Source organism: Suricata suricatta, chromosome 13 (genome assembly GCF_006229205.1).
Source record: "Suricata suricatta isolate VVHF042 chromosome 13, meerkat_22Aug2017_6uvM2_HiC, whole genome shotgun sequence".
Classification (NCBI taxonomy): Eukaryota; Metazoa; Chordata; class Mammalia; order Carnivora; family Herpestidae; genus Suricata; species Suricata suricatta.
In genome coordinates, this window is record NC_043712.1 from 52,552,063 (window position 1) to 52,575,397 (window position 23,335).

At 41.6% G+C, this 23,335-nt stretch overlaps 1 protein-coding gene and 1 long non-coding RNA gene across 3 annotated transcripts in view; one reads left to right on the forward strand and one right to left on the reverse strand.

The window, feature by feature from the left end:
• The first annotated feature begins 8,711 nt into the window (after positions 1–8,711).
• CER1 (cerberus 1, DAN family BMP antagonist) lies at positions 8,712–11,447 on the forward strand. Its single transcript, XM_029921212.1, has 2 exons — positions 8,712–9,209; positions 11,133–11,447. The coding sequence occupies exons 1-2, from the start codon at positions 8,712–8,714 to the stop codon at positions 11,445–11,447; spliced, it is 813 nt and encodes a 270-aa protein (XP_029777072.1).
• Positions 11,448–11,620: 173 nt separating this feature from the next.
• LOC115275803 overlaps positions 11,621–23,335 on the reverse strand; it is a 16,838-nt gene continuing 5,123 nt past the window's right edge. For both annotated transcript variants that reach the window (XR_003901758.1, XR_003901759.1), the window contains exon 3: positions 11,621–11,788. This is a non-coding gene — a long non-coding RNA (uncharacterized LOC115275803). The remainder of the gene's footprint in view (positions 11,789–23,335) is intronic.

Consider the following 23,335-nt stretch of genomic DNA (forward strand, 5'->3'; position numbering starts at 1 on the left):
AAATCCAGATGACCAGGGAAGCCCTTTTTAAAACCCCAATATGCTTTACTCTCAGACATGATCTATGACACACAAATCTCATTATAAAGAGCGACATGTTAGCAGATGGTTTTTGTTGCTAAAGACTTGAGGGATAGTTATTTTCTAAGAATGGCCTCTCCGTGAAGCCACATTTTCAAAATTTCCTTTTGCATTCTTTATTTAAGGAACACACTTGTTGTATGTATGGAGGATATATCATGACCCCCCCCCCCAAAGAACACATGAAGAATTAAATAATGCTAAATGGAGAGAACGGTGGGCCAGGTTGTATGGAAGTCAGGAGGGATTTGGACTAGAAGTTAAATGAGAGAAAAAAACAGCAGAAACTGGCTCCCAGGAAACCTCCTTGCCTACAGATTTCCTACCCACCAGAATCCTTGGGTCATTTTAGTAACCAGCTTCTTAGAGTTTCAGATTTGAACAGAGGATTGAACTTTTGTAATTGTGACTAAGCCTCGCCTCGCTTTATGGTCCAGTTGGGCCCAGAGTCAGGTACGCAACAGAAAGCAAGTCTTACTGGAAAGTTAGGCTTTGCTTTTGCATTTTATTGTCATGATTTTTCACAGTTTGTCTCATGTCACCTTATTGCTTAATTCCCACACCTCGGAGGGGAAAATGTGTAATATTCTAATATTTATGTTACAGATACTTAACATTATGTTTCTACATAGGTATTGCCAAGATAGTCAAGCCAACCTTTATTTATGGAGGGTAGAGAATATAAATCTGTCTAAAATGTTTCACGAATGAAGGTCTTAATATTTCCAGAGTTGATTTTTGTGCCTACTTTTGGAGAGTCTTAGGAAAGGGTTGTCAATACAAGGTGTCATTGTTTTAGGTTTCCTATCCACGAGTTGCTTTTTTTTCTTCCCAACTTCCTTCTCTTTTGGCAACTTCTCCTAGCATTCTGTCCTACATTTGGCCCCGAGTCAGTTGAAAGCTTTGCAAGTTGATTTTCCATTCCCATCTGAATTTTAGCTTAGCTGTGGAACTGTTTTCCATGTGTTTTTAATCATTTGTCCATGTGTTATGAGCTTATAGGGACAATATGGTTCCTTCAAGCTGCCTGCATTGTATAAGCAGAAACTGGCAAGGTAGCCAGGAGGGAAACGGTTTTCAACAGATGCCCCCTACACTCATTTCTGTTGGTGACACACAACCCCCATCTTCCAACTGGAGGAAAACAATTTACAAGCTGCCTAAGTCACCTCATACAGATAGGGTCCTCTGGCATGAGCTACCCTTTTCTGGGAGTGTAATCATGCATCAGGAGAAACTTGCCTGGGAAGTATGGTTGGTGTGACAAAGTCCAAAGGCCAACTCAGAGGCGGTGGCCAGGCTGGGAAATAAAGAAAGGTTTATTCAGGATCTTCCCAGATTCAGTGGAAATTTGATTTTAAAATAGAGTCTGAATGCAGAGAATTAAAGATAAGTTCTCCAGGCCAAAGAGATATCTCTTAGAAAGTAAAGCCCAACAAAGTCCTGTGTCAGAAGGCTCTGTCTTCATTTTTATTGGATTTCGTACATTAAAACAAACTTTCATTAATCTCTTAGGTGTGAAATGAGGGGCCAGGAACAGAAAGAAAACAGAAAAATGCGTTTAACAAAATCCCTGTTCCCAAAGTTGCTGACAATGCCATCTCCAGCAAACATTGCCTCCCAGGAGCCTTCTTTCCCTGGTTAGGAGGACACACATGCACCCAAATTGAGCCAGGTCTGAGGAATTGCGCTACATGGCTGAGTAAAGAAGTGACCGCTTCCAGAACCTCAATGAAAGTCTAGTGTTCTGGGTGAGAAGGCTCCTCGTAAATCCTCCACCACCCAGGGAGCTGGGCAGCCCACTGGATGGCCGTTCTTTGGCAGGTTAAAGCTTCAGGATTTTCATAGCTGCTTCGCCTGCCCTGACCTGCCTTTTTCCACTTTATATAGGACCAAATTTATGAGAAATGAGTTAAATGTTGCAGAGAATTCCAACAGCTATGAGGAGGCCTGGGTTATCCTGGGAAGGAGGATTTCAGGATGTGCTGAATCAAAAGTCTGGCCAAAGCAGACTGACGTGTCAGGAGACATGAGAATGCGGAGATTGGGTTTGCGCAATTCTTTACAAAATTTGCCCATGAAGGCAGGAGATGGCACCGAAGTGAAGAACCTGAAAATTTTTAAGAAATCAAGAGACATTTTTAAGAGATTCAAAATAAGCAAAGATTGTATAAATTGGCCGGTGGAGTAGAGGAAGGCTGATGAGAGGAGGGGAGAATATTCACTACAGTGGGTTGGAAAGAGCAGCATCCATGAGTAGTGTGGAAAGGAGGAACGGATCAGTATGTTAGATGGTCAGATGGGAGGGAACACTCCTTCTTGGTGGCTTCCATCTTTCTCTGTGGAAGAAGGGATGAGATCATTTGCTGAAAATTGTGGAAGAGTTAGAGCCATCAAAGGCTTGAGATAATTAGAGAGGTTTTTTAATCTATAGGGAAAATGAACACAGAGTTGAGTAATAAAAAAGATTGCTGTGCATAATTGAGGGTTAAGTTAAGAAAAGAGGTAGTTAATGTAGAAGGAATCAATATTAACTACTACTCAGTTACAGTTTCTGCCAGCATTCCACAACCCAAATGTGGCCCAGAGAAGGTGACAGCTAAATGTTTCCAGAGTAGGAACTCTACTAGATAGGTGCAAGGGGACAGAGGGGCTAGGGAGTTGGGAATATTGCAGAATTTTGAAGTGATGGGCCTTGAATCCAGCCTGGATAGGGAAGGAAGTGAAGACCAAAGAGCTTAGAGATAGTCATTTTTTAATGTTTATTTATTTACTTTTGAGAGAGAGAGAGAGAGAGAGAGAGCGCGAGCGAGCCAAAGCAAGGGAGGGACGGAGAGAGAGAAAGGGCAACAGAGAATCCCAGGCAGGCTCTGAGGTGTCAGCACGGAGCCAGACACAGGGCTGGATCCCACCACTTAATTGTGAGATCATGACCTGAGCCAAAACCAAGAGTTTGATGCTTAACCAACTGAGCTACCCAGGCATGCCTCATTCATCGTTTTTAAACCAGTAATTTTGAGCACCTACCACGCGAAAGGAACTGTTCTAAGGCCTGAGATGGCGATTACAAAAGACCTAGCACTACTTTCATGGGCTTTAAAATCTAAAGTGGGGACAGATGTTAAACAAATGTTCACACAAGTCATCATTTAACTACAACTGTGGTGGTGCTATTATGAAGACAAAGAAGAAAACAGCAAACAATTGTGTAGACCTGAAACAACAGAATGTTGTCATGAGAGTAGAATGTGAAATTCACCATTCCTCATCATAACAGAAGTCAACATGTAAGGGGGATGAGGAAGCCAGTTGAACTGGGGTCATGAGATTTCAGTCTGGGTATTGAATGGGGCGTCATACAATGCCAATGCCCTGTTGTTGGTCAGATGCGTCCATGTAGACACTGAAGTTACCCAGGGTGATGGGAGGATTAGGGATGGAAAGAAAGGCAATGAGCCAGATGCAGAAGGAAGGGCATTGTCCGTGGAAAGGTTTGGGGACCTGGAGCCCCTAAGATCCTCTAGCTTACAAGCTGTAAGGCAGAATCAGGAATCAGATAAAGGTTTTCTGGCTTCCGGTCCAGAGTTACTTTCGCTTCCATTACTCTCTGAGAGCAGCTCTCTGCAGAATGAAAAGTGATCCAGGTAAATTGTAAGGATGAAGAAGAGGAGCATGACCGAGGTTAGCATCGGTGAAGGCATCCTGGCCTGGCTGTATGTCAAGACCGGCAGCGAGGGACGGGTGGGCGGTGGAATGGTGGGGCACACGGTGAAGTTGCCTCAGCCCCCTTGGCCTTCTTCTAGATTTGCAGGTGCTCTCTCTACAATCTTGGTAAGTAGCTGATTAGTCACATCATCTACGACTTGTGCACGGTGATAGATGCACCCCTGGTCACAAAACAAATAAGTAGGATGCTTTTTCATGGGGTCGAGTGTTTGGGACAGAGAGCGACAGATCACTGAAACTGCAAACAGAAAAATCTGAACATAAAAGTAACTCGGGGATCAGAGGAAAAGAGGAATTTTTGTGGCATGCGACCCCCTTTGATGTTTACCCTTTAGTATTGGCTCACATTTCATTTTCTTTGAGCATTGTCCTAGTGTGCTGGGGGATACATCACAAAGTTCCACAGATGGGTGGCTTAAACAAGAAGGGGCTTACTTTCTCACAGGTCTGGAAGCTGGGGTTTCCAAGTCTGGGTGTTGGTAAGCCTGGTTCCTTCTGGGCGTTCCCTCCTCAGCTTGCAGACTGCCATCTCTCCTTATGTGTCTTTGTCTTCATCTCCTTTCCTTACAATGACACCAGTCTTATCAGACGACACCCACACCCTAACAGCTTCATTGTAAAAGTCTTATCTTCAAATAAGTCATATTGTGAGGTACTAAAACATTGAATCTGTAGCACGTAAATTTTGGGGGGGAGGGACACAATTCAGCCCATAACAGATGACATTTTTATTTTATTTTATTAATGTTTATTTATTTTGAGAGAGAGAGAGAGCAAGAGCACACCCCACTGGGAGCACGGAGCCTGTATTGGGCTCAATCTCATGAACTGTGAGATCATAACCTGAGCTGACATCAAGAGTTGGAAGCTTAACGGACTGAGCCACCCAGGTGCCCCAACAGGTGACAGTTTTAGAAGACTCAATATAAATAAGTCGATAACAGCCATTGCCTCTGGCAGGACTGGAAGCCTGGGTAGGCACGGGAAGATTTCTCTTTAATTGCACAATTTTTTGTATTACTTGAGTTTTGTTACTACAAATATTCATTATGTTATCAGAAGTAAAAGAGAATGAGTGCACACTTATTGCACATCCTTGCGACGCAACATCTGTTACTGAATAAAATTAACATAAACATGGTGTGCCAGTCCACTGTGCCTTTGGAGTTTGGATCCACTTGAAAGTCCTTGATTAGTACAGGAGTGGTGCCTGCCAAGGTTTTCCTTGTGTAACTTATCTTGAATAAGCTAGTTTCTCCCTATAGACTGTAAATTCTAGTGGGCCTGGTCAAGGACACCCTCACCATTTCATCCCCAAGACCTTGTGCAGACTTGGTCCTCAAAAATACGCTGTATGGGGGGCACCTGGGTGGCTCAGCCGGTTGAGTGTCCGACTGCGGCTCAGGTCATGATCTCACAGTTTGTGAGTTTGAGTCTGTGTAGGGCTGTGTGCTGATGTCTCAGGGCCTGAAGCCTGATTCTGATTCTGTGTTTCCCTCACTCTCTGCCCCTCCCTGCTGTCTCTCTGTCTCTCTCTCTCTCAAAAATAAATAGAAGTTAAAAAACAATTAAAAAATACATTGTATGAATGAATGCATCAGTGAGTCCAATGAGCAGAGCATCTTTGGGGAATGAGGTTCTTCCTAATGTCTTCTTTCCACTGACAGTGGCAGGGAGGGGAGTGCAGAGGGGGTGTTCTGGGCTTTGAAGAATTTACTGAACTAAATCAAGATAAGGTTGAAGCAGAAACCACTAACTCTAATTTGCCCTATTCCCTGTTCTTTGGGAAATAAAGAGGAAGATTCTGCCGTCTTTTGGGTTCTTTGAAAATAACCTAACTCCCCACAACCCTATTGCTTTTCCATATTTTGGAAAGAAAGGTAGCTAGGAAACAGTGGCACACACCCTATGCAGATTTCTTTCACTAATCCATGCACCCAAATTCCCTTTTCTGCCTCCCAGTTTATATCCAGTGCCCGTCTGTGACCCAGCACCGCCTCTCACCTTTTGTTGTTGTCTGTCTGGGGTTTTCAGGAAAGAACTTAGCCTCTTTGTTCCCCTCAGACTGCACTAGATCGCTTTATAGCCCCCTTCTGAGAGTCTGTAACAGGGACAGAAAAACGTGGCTGCTTTGTCCTCTCAGTCACGCTGGGATCTCCAGCTTCCTGAGGGCATTGCAGTGCCCAGGAAAACCAGGTGAAGTTGAAAGCGGAGTTCAGACGATGCTGAATGACAGTTGTGAATTACAATGAATGAATGATGACATTAGCCCCTCTGGCTCCCATGTAGGCCTGAGGTTGTCCCAGGACGTGGACTTGGGGGGGCGGGCGATGGAGCATGTGAGCTCAGGCCTGTCTCTCACTGTGGCATTTGGTACTAAGTACATCAACAACCTCTGGTGCTCTCTCCACACTACTACATCCTGCTGAGCCTGGAGGCCCCTCCGGACCTACCTCCATTTGGCTTCACCAAACTGGGAGGTGACCAGATGCCTGTCTCACTGAAGACCCACAGAGGCAGCATATTTTTGTTAAAAGCTACAAAATGTTTATGGTCTTAAGAGTAAACTATAATATATCACACACATAGTTTTAGAATTGACGAAAGGACACAAAGTCAAAGGTGAAGGTCATCTGCCCTTAGTTGTAAAAGACAGGAGTTGAAGACAGACTTATATTCTCACCACAGGAGGCTTTACTTTGCTTGCTTTATCCTTCAGGATATGTGCACGTCTTCTCAACAGGAACGACTGTACAGCAAAAGCAAAGGTCTGCATGAGTACTTTTTAAATGACCAAATACCAAAATTAAGATCTGAAGAAGGGGCAAGGGGTTAGGACTACAGGAAGATTGAAAATGGATAACTGATATCACTTCAGCTCATATAATTAGATTATCGAGTGTACAGTACCACTAGACTATACTATCGGCTTGAAGGCAGGAACCAAGTTCTTACCACTTTCTGTCTTCTGCTCAGATCTAACACAATGTTTAGCCCACCAAGTGAATCTTCCACAAATTTTAATGTTATTGTAATTATTTGAATTGTATCCTATGTGCAGAAGCAATCTGAGACCCTGAGAGGGATCTGTGGGACAGACTTCTGTTTGGGGAAATGCCAACCACTGTGATTGATGACATTAGAACTTCAGGCGACAAAAGTAAAGCTTAAAAGAAATCAGGAAACATAGCTGGCTTCCAGACCATATTTGTAATTGGGGTGGAATGGCCAGCTCTGAAAAGCCTATTTCATTAGATAGCTGAGGGGAATCAAGAAATTTAAATGGGAGGCGACTTTTAAAAATACTTTAAAAGAAATGGAAAATACTAATGTTCATTTAGTGTGGATCAATTAATTGTACCTTAATTAATATTAGCTAGCCCAGGTCCTGTGGATGCTTGGTATGTATGGGCAAAAGACATCTCTTCTGAGAGAATTTGGGGAAATGATGGACCATTTAAAAATTGTTCATTATTGTCGAAAAAGGAGCTTACTTCGGGCTTTATGTCATAGAAATCAGGCATGACTATGAAAGGGAACACGAATGTCTGGAAAAAAATTCTAATGGGGCAATTCTTAGAAAGCTTCATCAGTATGGAAATGGGGACAATGTTCCAGGATTACGTGTGTTACTAAAAGCAAGGAATATAGTAATGAAGTTAAAAGGGAAGAAATATAAGCAAGTACGGGATTAATTTCCAATGGAAATACCGTTCAAATGGTGTGTATGGTCAACTGGATTCAATTTTGGGGTTTCAGTGTTGTGGATCTGTTTCTTTCTCATACCCTTGTGTGATTTACACGATTTTTGAATGATAGTCATCTAACAAATTTCCTTTGATTCCTGAAGATGCGTGTTTGTCTCCATCTTCATTTTACCTGGCCATCAATTACTGTAGCATAAAGAAGATGGTGTGGATTCTGTAAGATAAAGAACGGACTAGCCAACTTCAGGCCCAGAGCTATCAATCCTGGTTCTTAGAATCCACGTTCTCAAGTCTGGCTCTTTGTTTAGTGAAAGAAAAAAATCAATAGGGTGGCTTGAAGGAGACACTTCCCTGACTTCACTGAAGACTGAGGAGCAGTTCGTCTGTTACTGAGGACCTGGCTGAGAAGTTTGTGAACAATTGAAAGAGTTTATCTGATGGCTGATCCATTGTGAAATTTAGCATCCAGTATCTGATTCTGAAAGTGAAGGAATTAATTTGGGAGCTGTGAGTTTCCTTGTGTGGAAAAGGAGCATGTATCCCTTTTATTTGGTTATTATATAAAAATCAACAACCCCAACCACATCTAAGTAACAGAGTACTCTGTTTAACAGTTAACATCTTTCTTTCTTCCTTTTCCTTTCTTATCATTTTGATATACGTCTTTGGCTGGCTGTGTGTGTGTGTGCGTGCGCATGCCTGTGTGTGTGTGAAGCCTAGAGGCTTGGGCTTTTACTAAATGTATGCCCTTAATTTTTATCTGATACACTTCTGTCATAAAACCATGCCTTGTCTTTTCTATCCCAGTGCAAAGCAGATGCACCACAGATGTCCGTTGACTCTGGTCCTTCTAATAACAGTGATGGGAAATCTGGGGAAAAGAATGTGTTGTTTTCAGGAATAACCGGTCCGTAAATCTCAGACGATAAAGTGCCAGCTAATTACCCCCTGGGTCCCTGGCTTTCACTCGGGCCTTCTAAAACACACAGAGCTAAAGAGAAGGCAGGACACCATTAGCACTACATAATTCAAGCAAACAATAAATGTGTTTACTCTGCTGGCTGCTGACCACCTGCCTTCCCAGCCCACAAGGCAGGTGTCTATATATAGGATCTCCTTGTTAGTTCCTGCACAGAGTGAACCTTCCCCTTAGACCTCGCCATCTGCGAATCTGAAAGAAGCTTGGGCCCTCCCGGCATGGGTCTCCTCTTCCTTCAGCTCCTGGTGCTCCTGCCTCTCCGGGAGGCTGTGCAGCACCAGGACAGCTGCCACGGTCAGACTCCTGTTTCCCCCGGGCTCCCAGAAAGGAGTCGCAGAGAGCTCCCAACGGGGAACCACGAGGAGGCTGAGGAGAAGCCAGATCTTTTTGTTGCAGTGCCACACCTGATAGGTGCAGGGGAAGGCCAGCAGCAGAGAGAGAAGATGCTGTCCAGGTTTGGCAAGTTCTGGAAGAAGCCTGAGCGGCAAGTGCGCCCACCCCGGGACTCGGTCAGTGAGCACTTCCCGTCTGGGACCCAGGCCCTCGCCCAGCAGAAAGACGGGATACAGACGCAGAAATCTCCTCTCCGGGAAGAGGCCAAGAGATTCTGGCACCACTTCATGTTCAGAATGGGTCCAGCTTCCCAGGGGATCATCCTGCCCATCAAAAGCCATGAAGTACATCAGGAGACCTGTAGGACAGTGCCCTTCAGCCAGGTATCCGCTCCGGAGGGCGAGGGGGTCAGAACTTGCAAGAAAGGGGTGGAGAACTGGGACAGGTGGAAAGTAGTAGGAAGGCAGCCAGAGTCACTCTTCACCCCCAGACTGGCCCTTGCGCGTTCATCATAGGGACTGGCAGAGTATGACCACGCTCCCCAAATTTCCTTCCAGCTTTCCACGGTTTCCTGGTATTCTGGAAATGCTGTAAGAAGGATATGCTGCTATTGCCAATATTAGTAGTCATTCATATTGATGGCACAGACCTTTGTTTTATGGGCTTTTCCTTATTTTTATGTTGGAGGGGGTCGATCCAGAGAGATAAGTAAGATGGGGACCCTCCGTTAGGAAAACTGGGAACTTAGAGATATAACCAGAGCTCCTCTCCAGCAGTTCCTCTAACAGCTCATCTACTCTGTTGGGATGTAGATGAGCAGGTCAGCTCCACCCACAGATAAGGTGGGAAACACTGGACTCCTCCCCAAACACTCTCATTCATACTATCTCAGTCTTAATCCCTGTATTTCACACCAAACTACTTCCGAGGCAGTCAGGCAGAAGGGGCTGCATGGTTTCTAACATCAATGCAGCAAAAGATGATTTAATTTATTTTTCTCATTAGCTTTCAAAAAAACCGATGTGAGTGTGAAATCACATTTGCACCCCTCAGAAACAACACCTCCTGCTTCGTGTGGTGTTGGCTGATTTGTGGTTATTATGATTGATTCTGCCCTATTGAGACAAAGGGGCATTCTACTATCCGCTTCCTCCAGTAGGTCCTGGCAAGCCCCACACTCCAAATGTTAAATTAAATTGAGAAACTGCATCAAGTCCTTAAACATGAAGATACTGAACCAAAAGCAACGCAGGGTAGAGTAAAATTTTACAGTCCAATAGTGCTACCCAATTAAGCAGGCAGTATTATAAGGTAATTGACTGTGTAAGGCAGTTAAGTATTCTGCCTGAAAAGGCAAGGATATGTCGCAGTAAGTCCATTATCAAATAATAATGGTTGCTTTGTTGGCCCTGAGCAATTACAGAATTGCTCCTAAGAATCATGCAGCCAAATTTCCTTTGAAACTCTTATTTTAAATCCTAGTGCTAATTAAATTAAAGTTAAGGTGTTTGACTCATATATCTTAAAGGGCACATAAAGCCAGGTAAATGGGGTTAGAGGAGACAAAGGTGATGTAATGCAGGATGATTTGCTGACAAAGATGCCATCACTTGGCCACATGCAACTTCATAGATTTGAATGTACTATAGGTACTGCAAAATAGAATAGAATGAATGATGTTCTGATTTATTCTATGAACAACTGAATACATGGAGAATCTATTGGGCCTAATGCATTGCAAGGTGTAGAAAGATAAGGTGCATTACTTATATAGGAAGTTAGCCATTAGAGCTTTTTCAACTGGTAACATTGAATTAGACAAAATTTCTTAAAGTTTGACATTTAAGGTGCAAAGCATTTTCTTTTTCACTTAGGGATTTCCTAAAGGCTAATTTATCAATATACTCAATAAAAAAATTTAGTTGAGGTGGCTTTATACTTTTATAGATTTCTTAATGTTTATTTTTGAGAGAGAGAGATTGAGAGTGGGAGGAAAAACAGAGACAGGGAGACAGAGGATCTGAAGCAGGCTCCGTGCTGACAGCAGAGAGTTCGATGCGGGCCTCAAACTCACCAACCATGAGATCATTACCTGAGCCAAAGTCAGACGCTTAACTGACTGAGCCACCTGGGTGCCCCTGCCCTTACAGATCAACCATCACTTGGATATTGTAAAATATCCAAAATTGGAAAGTTTTTGAAATTCTATTCCAAATTATCTTCAGACTTATGGTCTATAGCTTCTGTATCATGGATGTTAGTGAGATGACTCATGATAACTTAATGGAGATGTGTTTGCCTTTTAGACAATCACCCATGAAGACTGTGAGAAAGTAGTTGTACAGAACAACCTTTGCTTTGGGAAATGTGGGTCTGTTCATTTTCCTGGAGCTTCACAGCACCCCCACGCATTCTGTTCCCACTGCTCGCCTGCCAAGTTCACCACAATGCACTTGCAGCTGAACTGCACTGGTTTTCCCCCTGTGGTCAAGGTGGTGATGCTGGTGGAGGAGTGCCAGTGCAAGATGAAGACTGAGCATGAGGATGGACACCTCCTCCAGGCAGGCTCCCAGGCAGAATCTTATGCACAGGACCCCTTCATCCCAGGATTTTCCACTTAAAAAGGACCTTTGGAAAACGAAACCGTATTAGTAAAGGTGTTGGTTATTCAGTTTGGACTAATTAGTGGGTGCATACTATTTTAAGGGAAAGGCAGTTTAAAAAGTAGTGAGGGGAAAAAACAATCTAGAGGAATTGGTATTCATCCAGTTATTGGTACATATTTGGGTTCCAGTCTTGGTTCCACCGTGCTGGCAGGAGGATATTAAGGAGTTGTAGAAGCTTTCTCCACCTCGAGGGCTTCATCTCTGTATGACAGACTGAACCAGATAATTGCTGAAGTCTTTTCCTCTACTAATATTCCATAATCCAGTGTCTTCTAGTTCTGGTAAAAGCCCTCCATCTGAAGTAGGAAAAGAAAGAAGGTAGACCATAAAAATTGGCTTCTTTAATAGCTTGTCAAAGCACAACCGAAAACATGTATATGGGGTTTGTAGGAAGGACTCTTCATACTTGTTGGCGCACTTTGCATCTCAGACTGTGTTTTATTTGTCTTCTGTCAAATGCTTATTTTAGTTCCATAGATTTAAGGAGTAGCTTGTTTGGCTGCCTATTTTTGATATTTCCCATATGAAGTTCTTAATGTCAGGTCTCTGGCTTTGAAGAAGGAAGAGTGATGTTACTTTTAGTGGTTTACATTGCACATGAAACGATCACCGGTAGCCGCACAAGTACCTGAATTACGGGGAGTACGTAAAAATATACAACCAGTACCGGGCTTAAAGGTCAATCCAGAGATGCTAAAGAAAGGAACCAAGGAATTCCAGTAGACAGCAAATTAAATAAATGGCAAAGGATTAAAAATGGAAACAATTTACTGGTGAAATCTTTTATCCACATGCATTTAGGTTTGGGTAGTAAGTTAAAGTTCTGTGTTTGGATGACTCTTTTTATTTTATTTTATTTTTTGCTGCTGTATAAAATCTTTGTATTATAAATTTTATTCTGTAAATGCCATGCTTGCAATTTTTGAAAATATTCTGAATACTCTGATGTATTAAATTTTAGTGTGTGAAGCATTCTGGGAAATCTCGTGGCATTCAATCATCTTAAATGTTGTCCGTAATGGTTTTTCCTGTCCCATAATTTAAGGGTGCTATCTGGAGATTACCTGCATAGGAGCATTTCTGAAATGGCTTCACGGTCTAACGACAATGACTCAAGTGTTCCTTCTGACACGTCCGGCAGTTTTCTGTTTTCAGGAAATCACTGTCTTTAATGATTCCGTTTCTCCCTCCGTACTTGTTTGTATGCATACAATGTACACACCTGGCATTCCTAGCCATCTTTATTTTTCTAAAATCATTCTTTCTAAATCTCTGCTTAAAATTATTTTAATTATTTGAATCTTATTACTTTCAGTATACACACAAAAAAGCGTTTCCTAGAATATTGATTTTTTTAAAAGAAATAAATGTATATTTAAATTCTATTTCTTTTGTCACACCATCTAACCTGGTGTTCTAAAGAAGCAAACACATTTATATTTAGTGTATATTCTACATCAAAGTAATAGAATATGTGATATACGGATACACAAATGGCATTTACATCAGAATATATTATACCCTTCCGTGGCCAAAGACAACCTAATTGGCCAAGATATGGTCATAGGATGAAACTGTTAAGCATTAATGATATCCCAGCTGGTCAATATATTTTGGTGCCAAAAGCTATAGAGCAGCTGTCTGGTTTGCAATTGCCTAACCCTGATTATGTAAACCTATCTCTGCCAATTGGACTGTCCCTCTCCTCCGTACATGCTTGCAAATCCTTTTTATTTATCCTTGCAAATAGGCTCTCAAGCCCAGGCCCCAAACAACCATCAGTCTTATTCAAACTCTGCTCGGCTCTTTCCTCACGTGAATTCAAGATGAGACAGTGGATTGTGGTATCCAAGCTTACGTTCATAGTCATACTGTGAATCTCATGAAATTGACTGCATTCATCCATTTTTACTAGAAAAAAAAGGCAGTTCTCAATGGTTCAACATAATGCATGGGGACATAGGCAACCCAAAGGAAAGACACAAATATCGAACATCTATTAAGTGTTGAACAGTATGCTGGGTCTCGTGCATAAACTATAAATTACACAATTTACGTAATACATAAATACATGTATTATACAATCTTCCCAAAAATCTTAAGGGGTAGGTAAATACCCTATTTTACAGGTAAGCAAAATAAGCCTTAAAAGTCGAAGACTAGGGGCACCTGGGTGGCTCAGTTGGTTAAGCATCCTACTTTGGCTCAGGTCATGATCTCACAGTTCATAGGTTCAAGCCCCGCATCGGGCTCTGTGCTGACAGCTAGCTCAGAGCCAGGAGCCTGCTTCCGATTCTGTGTGCCCTCTCTCTCTGCCCCTCCCTTGCTCATGATCTTTCTCCCTCTGTATCTCAAAAATAAATAAATGTTAAAAATAAAAAATTAAAGAAAAACATATAAAAAAAAGTTGAAGACTAGAGGCACCTGGGTGGTTAAGTGTCCAACTTTGGCTCAGGCCATGATCTCGCGGTTCTTGAGTTTGAGCCCCACGTCAGGCTCCGTGCTGACAGTTTGGAGCCTGGAGCTTGCTTCAGATTCTGTGTCTCCCTCTCTCTCTGCCCATCCCCCATACTAACACTCTGTCTCTCTCTCTCTTTCTCTCTCAAAAATAAATAAACATCAAAAAAAAAAAGGTTTTTTTTTAAGTTGAAGCTACTAGCCTAGGGTCATTTGGAGCATATTTTCTATTTGTATTCAAATATTTACTCATTCGTTGCCCATCAATTAGATTGATCTCTTTGAGGTCTCTTGCCTATAGGCCTCAAAGCTAATTTCTTTTACCTCTTGCCCAGCTATCATATTTGAAGGACATTGATGTTACCACTTGAGAAGGAAATCATCCCTAGATCAGGGTCTCAGCCAAGAATTGCCTTAACTCTTAATAGGTGGTCATGGTAACTCCCTCCCCAATCTTGGTCTCCTTTTCTACCTAGATAAAATGGTGATGATAATGACTTCAAAGTTATTGTGATGGTCAAGTGTAGGTAGCAGCACATCAGAGAGCTTTAGTTCCTATAAAACTATAAGGGCTTACTTAGTTCACTCTTCTTCATTCAGATGTTCTCTCTCTCTTTTTTTAAATTGTTTTGAAAAATGTAAACACATAGAAAAGTACAAAGAATAGTATAGCAAATATTCTGGGGGAGGGGCAGAGAGAGAGACAGGGAGACACAGAGTCTGAAGCAGGCTCCAGGCTCTGAGCTGTCAGAGATCATGACCAGGGTTAAAGGCTGATGCTCAACTGACTGAGTCACCCAGGTACCCCACATTATTTTTCTATATATGTTCCTTTATTCAGCATGTATTTATGTTTCTAGTAGCTGTATGCAAGATACAGTTATAGGTACTGTAACTATAGCAAGAAAATAAGTCAGACAAGATCCCTGCTCCGTAGAGCTTATAGGCTAGTTGAGGGAGACAAGCAACTTGAAAGTCAGTTCATTAATCCATCAACCGAAGAGGCAAAATATCAGGTGGCTGTAAGTGGTATGCAAAGAATTAAAATAGGGAATTGTGCTAGAAGTTTGTGACCTTCAGTTGAATAGTCCCTGAAAGGGTGACATTAAAGCTGTGAGTTTTTAATTACATGGATGGTGTTCTGTATGAATTGTTCTAAAGCAATTTTTCTTCCATACAGGGTTCTGCCTGGTTTTTCCAAAAGGTTTTAAAGTTTCTTTAATGTATATTTTATGTTGATTCTAGAAACTTGGCGTTAAGTATCCCCTAAAGAGGGTGGTTAATTAGTTGTGATAATTTGTTTTTTCAATGTGCACAGTTTCTTTAAACTGTCAGCTTAACTCCTAATTAAGAAAGTTGTGCATCTTCTTAATTTTTATAGGAATTTATTCTATGCAAGATCCCAAGATAAGCAAAGATAAATAAGACACTTTTCCCACTGCCCTGGAGCTACAACATAGTAGCAGAGATAATATATGCAAGCTATAAAGCAAAAATACTAATAATACTAATAAGAGCTACCAATTGTGGAGCCCTTACGATGTGTTTAAGTGTTTTCTATTCCTCATCTCCTTGAAATAGACATTTTATACTCATTTTTTTTACAAGTAAAGAGTAAGAAAGCTTTACTCATTCTATCCACAAATATTTGGTATGTGATGAGCCTGGTCACTGTGCTGGACATAAAGAATATAAATAAAGGAATGCATGATTATGTGAATATAATTCCTGACCTGAAAAAGTATACAGTCCGGGAACAAAGTAAATAAGTGTATTTGTTTCTGTAAAGCTAGAGTGACTATCTTCCTGCCATGTCCCCAGCCTCAAATTGAAACTCCACATTCTTGGTGAAGCCTTCCTTAAGCCTTTGACAAAGTCAGCTTTGCCTCTTGCACAATTGCACGGTGCCTTATACCTTCACTTCTCAGCACGTGTTTCTGTTTATCATTATACCGCTATTTGTGTCATCATTAGTCAAATCATAAGCTTGTGAGGGCAGGTGTCATACTGGGTTTCTTTTACCATTATATTCGATGCCTAGGAAAGTGTCCAGCACATAGTAGGTACTCAATAAATATTTTTTGTTTGCACAAAAGAAGCATTATCAATAGATACCATACGTTCAAGGTATATCATGTGTCAGACACTGTGCCAACCACTTCCTATATACCCTTTCATTTAATCCTCACGAAACTCCATGAGGTAGGGAGTACTGTATTATTTTGTGGATGAAAATTCTGAGGCTCATATAAATTAGATAACTCTCCCAAAGCAGCTCTACTCAAGAGTAGCAGAAGGTGAACGACTCCGAAGTCCCAGGTCTTTCCTACTATGTTACAGTGTCTCAAGATAACAAAGATAAAAAATAAAACATTTGTACATTTATATATGCACATATATACATGCACACACATACACATGTACATATATACATGTACACATAAACTATACACACACATACACAGAGCTAAACTCCTGATTCATCCACTAGTCTTTCCTTTTCTGATTCCTAAAGCCCATATATCCATGTCTGTCTTAAGACACTTAATCACTGAGGATGCTTTCAACTCATGAACCAGAAAATACAACTCAGAATGTATTCAATTATAAAGGGATTCAGTATTTCACTAACAAGAAGTATGGAAGGCAGCGAGTTTCCTGGTCGGTCAAGTCAGAAATTCCACCATTCTGCCAAGGACTGGGATTCCTTCCATCTTTCTGCTCTGTCACTCTCAGTGTAGCCTCCACAAGCCAAGACTGTTCTCAGCCACAAAAGGGCTGCTGCAGTTCCAAACATCACGTTTCACCACATACGTACCAATGTCTATGGTAGAAAAAAAGGGATTCTCTCCCACTTTGCATCCCTTTTAAAGAGCTGAATAAAATCAGTTACACTGAGGATAATTACACAATGGAACAAAACTTTTGCTCTGACAGCAAAGAATAAAGAGAAAAAGACCCTTGAGTAGACATACAGCAGTGTCCTACACAGCCTTTTACCACTTTTTAACTTATATTATAATTATTTACTAGCTTATCTTTATTTCCAAATTGTAAACTCCTAGTAACAAGTTCTGTATGTTTTACATTTCTGTTACCCCTCTGTTTCTGATATAATGTTCTATGTTTAGTATAGTATATTATTTTTAATATATTTCAAATACATTAGAGAAACGTTTATATATCATATTATATACTTCTATTTTGATATTTGTATACTTGCATATACATATAAACATGAGCATACATGTACAATTAAATGTATAATTTTAATGTTTTATGTGAGATAAACGCTCAATACATGTCAGAGGAATAGATTTTGGGAGGTGCTCTTGAAAGAATAGGTAATATAGATACTGTGGAGAGCTTTGAATGACAGCCAACAGGTTTTAAGAACATATTTGGTAGGCGATAGGGAGTTTTTGAAAGTCTGTTATGGGTTTATAACAGTCACTCCAGAGGGGCTCATGAGCCCCTGAAATGTGCTCAGATGTCACAGCTATAGCCATCCTTCAGGGGAGAAGGTCCAGAATTCTAATGAGCTTCCCAAAGAGTTCCATGAGCCAGAACTCTTCACAGCAGGTGTGAGGAGTTGGAATGGAAAGCATAGAGGCCAGAAGGGCTAGACAAGAAACCGTGGAAATCATGTGCACAGGCTTCATTCGACTAGAACTCAGGGAAGTCAGGTTTCCATATTAAGAACAGAGCATGAATTTTTTAAATGGATTTTATGTTTTATTTTATATTTGAGACAGAGAGAGCGGGGGAGGGGCAGAGAGAGAGGGAGACACAGAATCCATAGCAGGATCCAGGCTCTGAGCTTGCTGTAAAATTTTAATGTTTTATGTCAGCTCAGAGCCCAACGTGGGACTCGAACTCACAAATTGTGAGATCATGATCTGAGCCGAAATTGGGCACAACCAACTGAGCCACCCAGGTGTCCCAGAGGATGAATCTTAAATGCACATCCGTGGGTCCTCCTCACCTGGCTTCAGCAAATGCTCAGATTCAGGAGCTTGCAGTGGTGAAATGTGTGACTAATAATACCTTAGCCATGGAATGGACTGTCTTGTAATACTAGTTTTCCAAAGCCAGGCCCCAATTATCCACCCACATTTCCATGAGACAGCTCAGATCATCATTTAGTGCCTGCCTCCCCCTTACTCATTTTGTTCCTCTTCCTTTTCTCCAAAAGAAACAATCACCACCAATCCACCTGTGGGTGGAGGCTCAGATTACTATTTTTCAAAGAAATGATCACAACTTCCTCTTGTCTACCAGCTAAGGGAAACACACCCCTTTATGTCCAATATTTAAAGGACAAGAATTTCCAGTAAGTACTGTTTCATGAGTCACAATTCTATTACTAAAAGAAATCCTGCATCCTGCCTAAACCTCAGGCAAGAAATAGGTGACAATCTATTTATTTATTTATTTATTTTTAAATGTTTGTTTATTTTTAAGAGATAGAGACAGATTATAAGCTGGGGAGGGGCAGAGAAAGAGAGAGAGAGAGAGAGAGAGAGAGAGAGAATCCAAAACAGAGTCAGGCTCTGAGCCATCAGCAAAGAGCCTGATGTTGGGCCTTGAACTTGGAAATGGCAAGATTGTGATCTGGGCCGAAGTCAGACACTCAACCAACTGAGCCACCCAGGCGCCCCAAGAAATGGGTGAAAATTTAAATGGACAGACAGATTTCACATCTTGCACCCGCTCAAGTAAGACACTCAAATGATGCCCTCTTCAGGGGGCCTGGGATCCACAGGATTTAGTAATGTCTTTGCACATAAGAGAATAATATTCTGGAGACTTTCAGGACTATAGGAACACAGCAAGAAGCTATAAATGAAGAGGCTCCCGAATGTGCAGATATCACAAAACGAGACATTCTGCCCCCAATCTCCTGCTTGTCTGCAAATGAGCTTATGAGGCCAAGAACAGCTCTAAGGAAAATTGCAAAACAGGTGGAATTTTCTGTGGTGTCTACTGTTCCTCCTTTCTGCCTGTGATCTTACTCTCTCTCCCTAACCTTCACTTCAGGATATTCAGATTATCTACAATTGCCCAGAGCTCCTAATTCAGGTGCATTTATCCATCTAGGCTGTCAATGTATTCATCCAATAAGCATCTATTTAGAACCTATTAAGTGTTGGGCACTGTGCTGACCCACTGGGTTATCAAGATGCCTATGAAAGGTTCCTGCCCCTGAGACAGAATTCACCTGTCTGGAGAGTTTGGGTTTCAGCTTCTTAACTTTGGCTGTGTGTTAGAATTACCTATGAGCTTCTAAAATGTAGAGATTGTGTTCCAGTGGGTGATGGTAGGGGTGGGGGACAGCAGGCAACAGTCGCGATAAATATAAATAAATAAATAAATAAATAAATAAATAAATAAATAAATAAATAAATATGTGTATGTATATATGTGTATATACATATATATTAAAGCTTATTTATTCATTTTGAAAGCGAGCATGAGTGGGGGAGGGGCAGAGAGAGAGGATCCCAACCAGGCTCATGGTGTCAGCACAGAGCCCCACGCGGGGCTGGAACTCATGAACCAGTAGATCACAACCTGAGCCAAAACCAAGAGTTGGATACTTAAATGATTGAGCCACCCAGGGGTCCCAATAGTTGCTATATTTTTACAGCTCCATAGGTGATTTTGCCAGCAAGCCAGATCATGAAGAGCGGGGAGTCTCTGAAGAATTCTGGTCCCAGGAATTCTGAGCACTTGCTCAGATCTCTTCTAGACTGAAAACATTATGTCGTTCTTCCAGCCCTTTTTACTCTCCTGTTGTTCTCTACAGAAACCATCTTCTGAGTTCTTTAAATTTCACTTCTGGGCCACTCATCAGTAATATGACTCTGGACCCGTTAACAAAATGGCATTTTCTGCTCAGAGGAAATAGAGGTGTTTAATTGAGTTGGGTTTCTCCCCCAAATAAATTGCTCTTTTTATCACATACCTATTGCATTTATTCCTTCATTAGCATTTAGCAGTATAATTCTATCACTCCTACATATCAGAACTTACTTCTGGGGCTTATAAGCAATGCTTTCTTGGTTCCACACCTAGGGAGTAGGATTCATTGGATTTGAGATATCCTTGGAAATCTGCATTTTTCTATTTTTTCATCATAAAAATTTCAGGAATTCAAAAACACAAAAACACTGAAAAAACAATACCAAGAATACTTTCATAACCTCCACTTTAACTTGATAATTGTTGACATTTTGCTTTCTTTGTTTTATCTTTCAGTTTGCATAGATGTATATGTATGTATAGTTCCCTCCATAGTTTTAGACTGTTGAACATATGAAAGTAAATTGCAGATATTATGACACTTCACCCTACTGCTTCAGCATGCATCCCCTAAGAATGAGGATATTTCGGGACACCCATGTGGCTCACTCTAACATCGGCTCAGGTCATGATCTCATAATTCTTGAGTTGGAGCCCCACATTGGGTTCTCTGCTGTCAGTGTAGAGCCTGCTTGGGATCCTCTGTCTCTCTCTCTCTCTCTCTGCCCTGCCCCGATGCCCCCCTCTCAAAAACAAAATAAACATTAAAAAAAAAAAAAGAATGAGGGTATTCCTACATAGTAACAATAATATCATTACTACTAAGAAAATTAAAAGTATTTTCAAAATATTGTCTAGTCATTTGTATTTTAACAAACACCTTCTGGATGTAGTTCTTTCTGTCAAAATTATAGAGGTGGAAGTTTCAGACATTGTGGTGGGCTATTGGAGGATGTCTTTGGGGAGCAGCAGGACTGATGGGACACACACGTAAGTCTAGCGATAGCTCTGAGATTTCATAAATCAGGGCAGACAAATGTCTCATCTTGCCAGAATGTTTATTCTACTGAACACAGAGTCTAAGAGAAGCCAGACAGGTCATTCAGCTGCTGGAGTGAACCTTCATACACTAGTTTTAACTATAAGAAAGCTGAAATACTATTTCCTGCCCTGGGAAACTTCAAAAAAAAAAAATCCTCTTGCTCTTATTTTTACAATGGAAAGTTGTGTGGCGAGTGTACTAAAAGGCATCTAAAGCACTAACGACACACCTAGCTTAGAGCATAAGATTTGCCTCAGTGGAAATGAGCAGTAGAATGATTCCCTGCTGTGACTAAAGAGGTAAAATTTGGCCCAGCATCCTGCTTCAGGGGAGTAATCATGGGACTTGTAGTCTGATACTTTTCTGGGCTCTGCAGTACAGTCCCCATAAAACAGCATCAGCTGCTGCACCATACAGTGTAATTTGAACATGATCTTTGAATATTTACACGGTGCCTGTAAAAGACTTCATGATGACAGTTGGTAATTCCCGTGACAATTAATGACTGACAGCACAAACGTGATCAGATTGCTTTAGAAAAGAGTCTCTCAGAATGCCGGCTTTCACAGATCCAGGCCTGGGGATGATTCTTGGGTTTGAGATTTTCTTTTTCTTTTTTTTTCTTTTTAAAGATTTTTTAATGTTGACTTATTTTTGAGAGAGAGAGAGACACGCACAGCATGAGTAGAGGAGGGGCAGAGAGAGAGGGAAACACAGAATCCAAAGCAGGCTCCAGGCTCTGAACTGTCAGCGCAGAGTCTAATGTGGGGCTGGAACTCACGAACTGTGAGATTATGACCTGAGCCAAAGTCAGACACTTCACTGACTGAGCCTCCCAGGCGTCTCTGGGTGTGAGATTTTCTAAACCCAAGGTTGACCCCATTTGATTATTGCCTACATGGCTCTGTAGGATTGTATCTCCAGCTTCCTCCCAAACAGCAAAATCAGAATGGGAAAAGGTCTGAACAAGGAGGTTGCTTACTGGAACTAGTATGAGCTTGGAGGTGACATTTTTCCTTGTAATGCAGTTACATTGAAAGCTACTTCTTTCAGGGCATCTGGGTGGCTCAGTCAGTTAACCGTCTGACTTTGGCTTCATGATCTCATGGTTTGAGGGTTTGAGCCCTGCATCGGGTTCTGTGCTGACAGCTCACAGCCTGGAACCTGCTTTGAATTCTGTGTTTCCCTCTCTTTCTGCTGCTCCCCTGTTCATGCTCTGTCTCTCTCTCTCTCTCTGTCTCAATAATAAAGAAACATTAAAAAAAAAAAAAGAAAGCTACTTCTTTCCTTGGTGCCTGGGTGGCTCAGTGTGTTAAGTGTCCAGCTTTGGCTCAGGTCATGATCTCAGGGTTCCTGAGTTCGAGTCCCACATCAAGCTCTGCACTGACCACATAGTCTGCTTCAGATCCTCTGTTCCCACCCCCTCCCCTGCTCACACATGCTCTGCCTCAAAAATAAATATTTTTTAAAAAGTTACTCCTTGACTAAGAGAGCAAAGAAACAAAGATATCAATAGAAATAAAGTGTGTGTGTGCGTGTGTGTGTGTGTGTGTGTGTGCGCCTGTGTGTGTGTGTGTGTGTTGCAGGCATGTCTTTGAGTTTGGCAGGTATCATCATGCAAAGCAGCACAGGTATTTAATAAACACAAGAGGTGGCTAGTGCATTCTAAGTAGTTGGTCAATTTTTCATCATTGCTTCCAGCGAATTCCTCAATTCTGTGTTTGCTTCCCCCATGCTGTTCTTCATCATGACACTCTGAGCCTGAATTGCCTGTGGAATTTTCTTGGGCATCTTTATTTAGAGTTGCCAATCTCATGTTTACTAGCTAAGCCTGAGGCTTCCTGCTGTGACATCAAAGGGTGTCAAAGGATGAAATGTCAAGTGGCCTCACTTTTTTTCACTTACTGCATGGAGATACCATGAACCCAAAGCAGATATTGAGTTAGCATATTCAGAAACCAACAAGAGTTAATTCTCCAAAGTATTTTAGAACCATAAGGTATAGCAGAAATTACTATTTTTATTACATCTGGCACCTGGGTTTTTCTAGAAAGACTCAGGTTATTTTATTCCACTGGTTGGTCAATGATACCTCCACATGAGACATACGGACTGTCTCAGAATCTTCATCTCCCTGCCTGTGCTCAACATGCCCCTCTTTCCTTTCCCTCTCTGAGAGCTCAGCACCTCTTAATGAATGTGGAGGCCACTGAATTTTACTTCCCAGCTTTCCTTCTCTCCCCTTCAGAATATCCCTTCTGTGGGGCTCCTGGGTGGCTCAGTTAGTTAAGCTTCTGACTTGATTTAAGCTTAAGTCATGATCTCATGGTTCGTAAGTTAGAGCCATGTGCTGTCAGCTTAGAGCCTGCTTGGGATTCTCAATCTCTCTAAAATTAAATCACTCATCATCAGGGAAACACAAATCAAAACCACACTGAGATACCACCTCACGCCAGTCAGAGTGGCTAAAATGAACAAATCAAGAGACTATAGATGCTGGCGAGGGTGTGGAGAGATGGGCACCCTCTTACACTGTTGG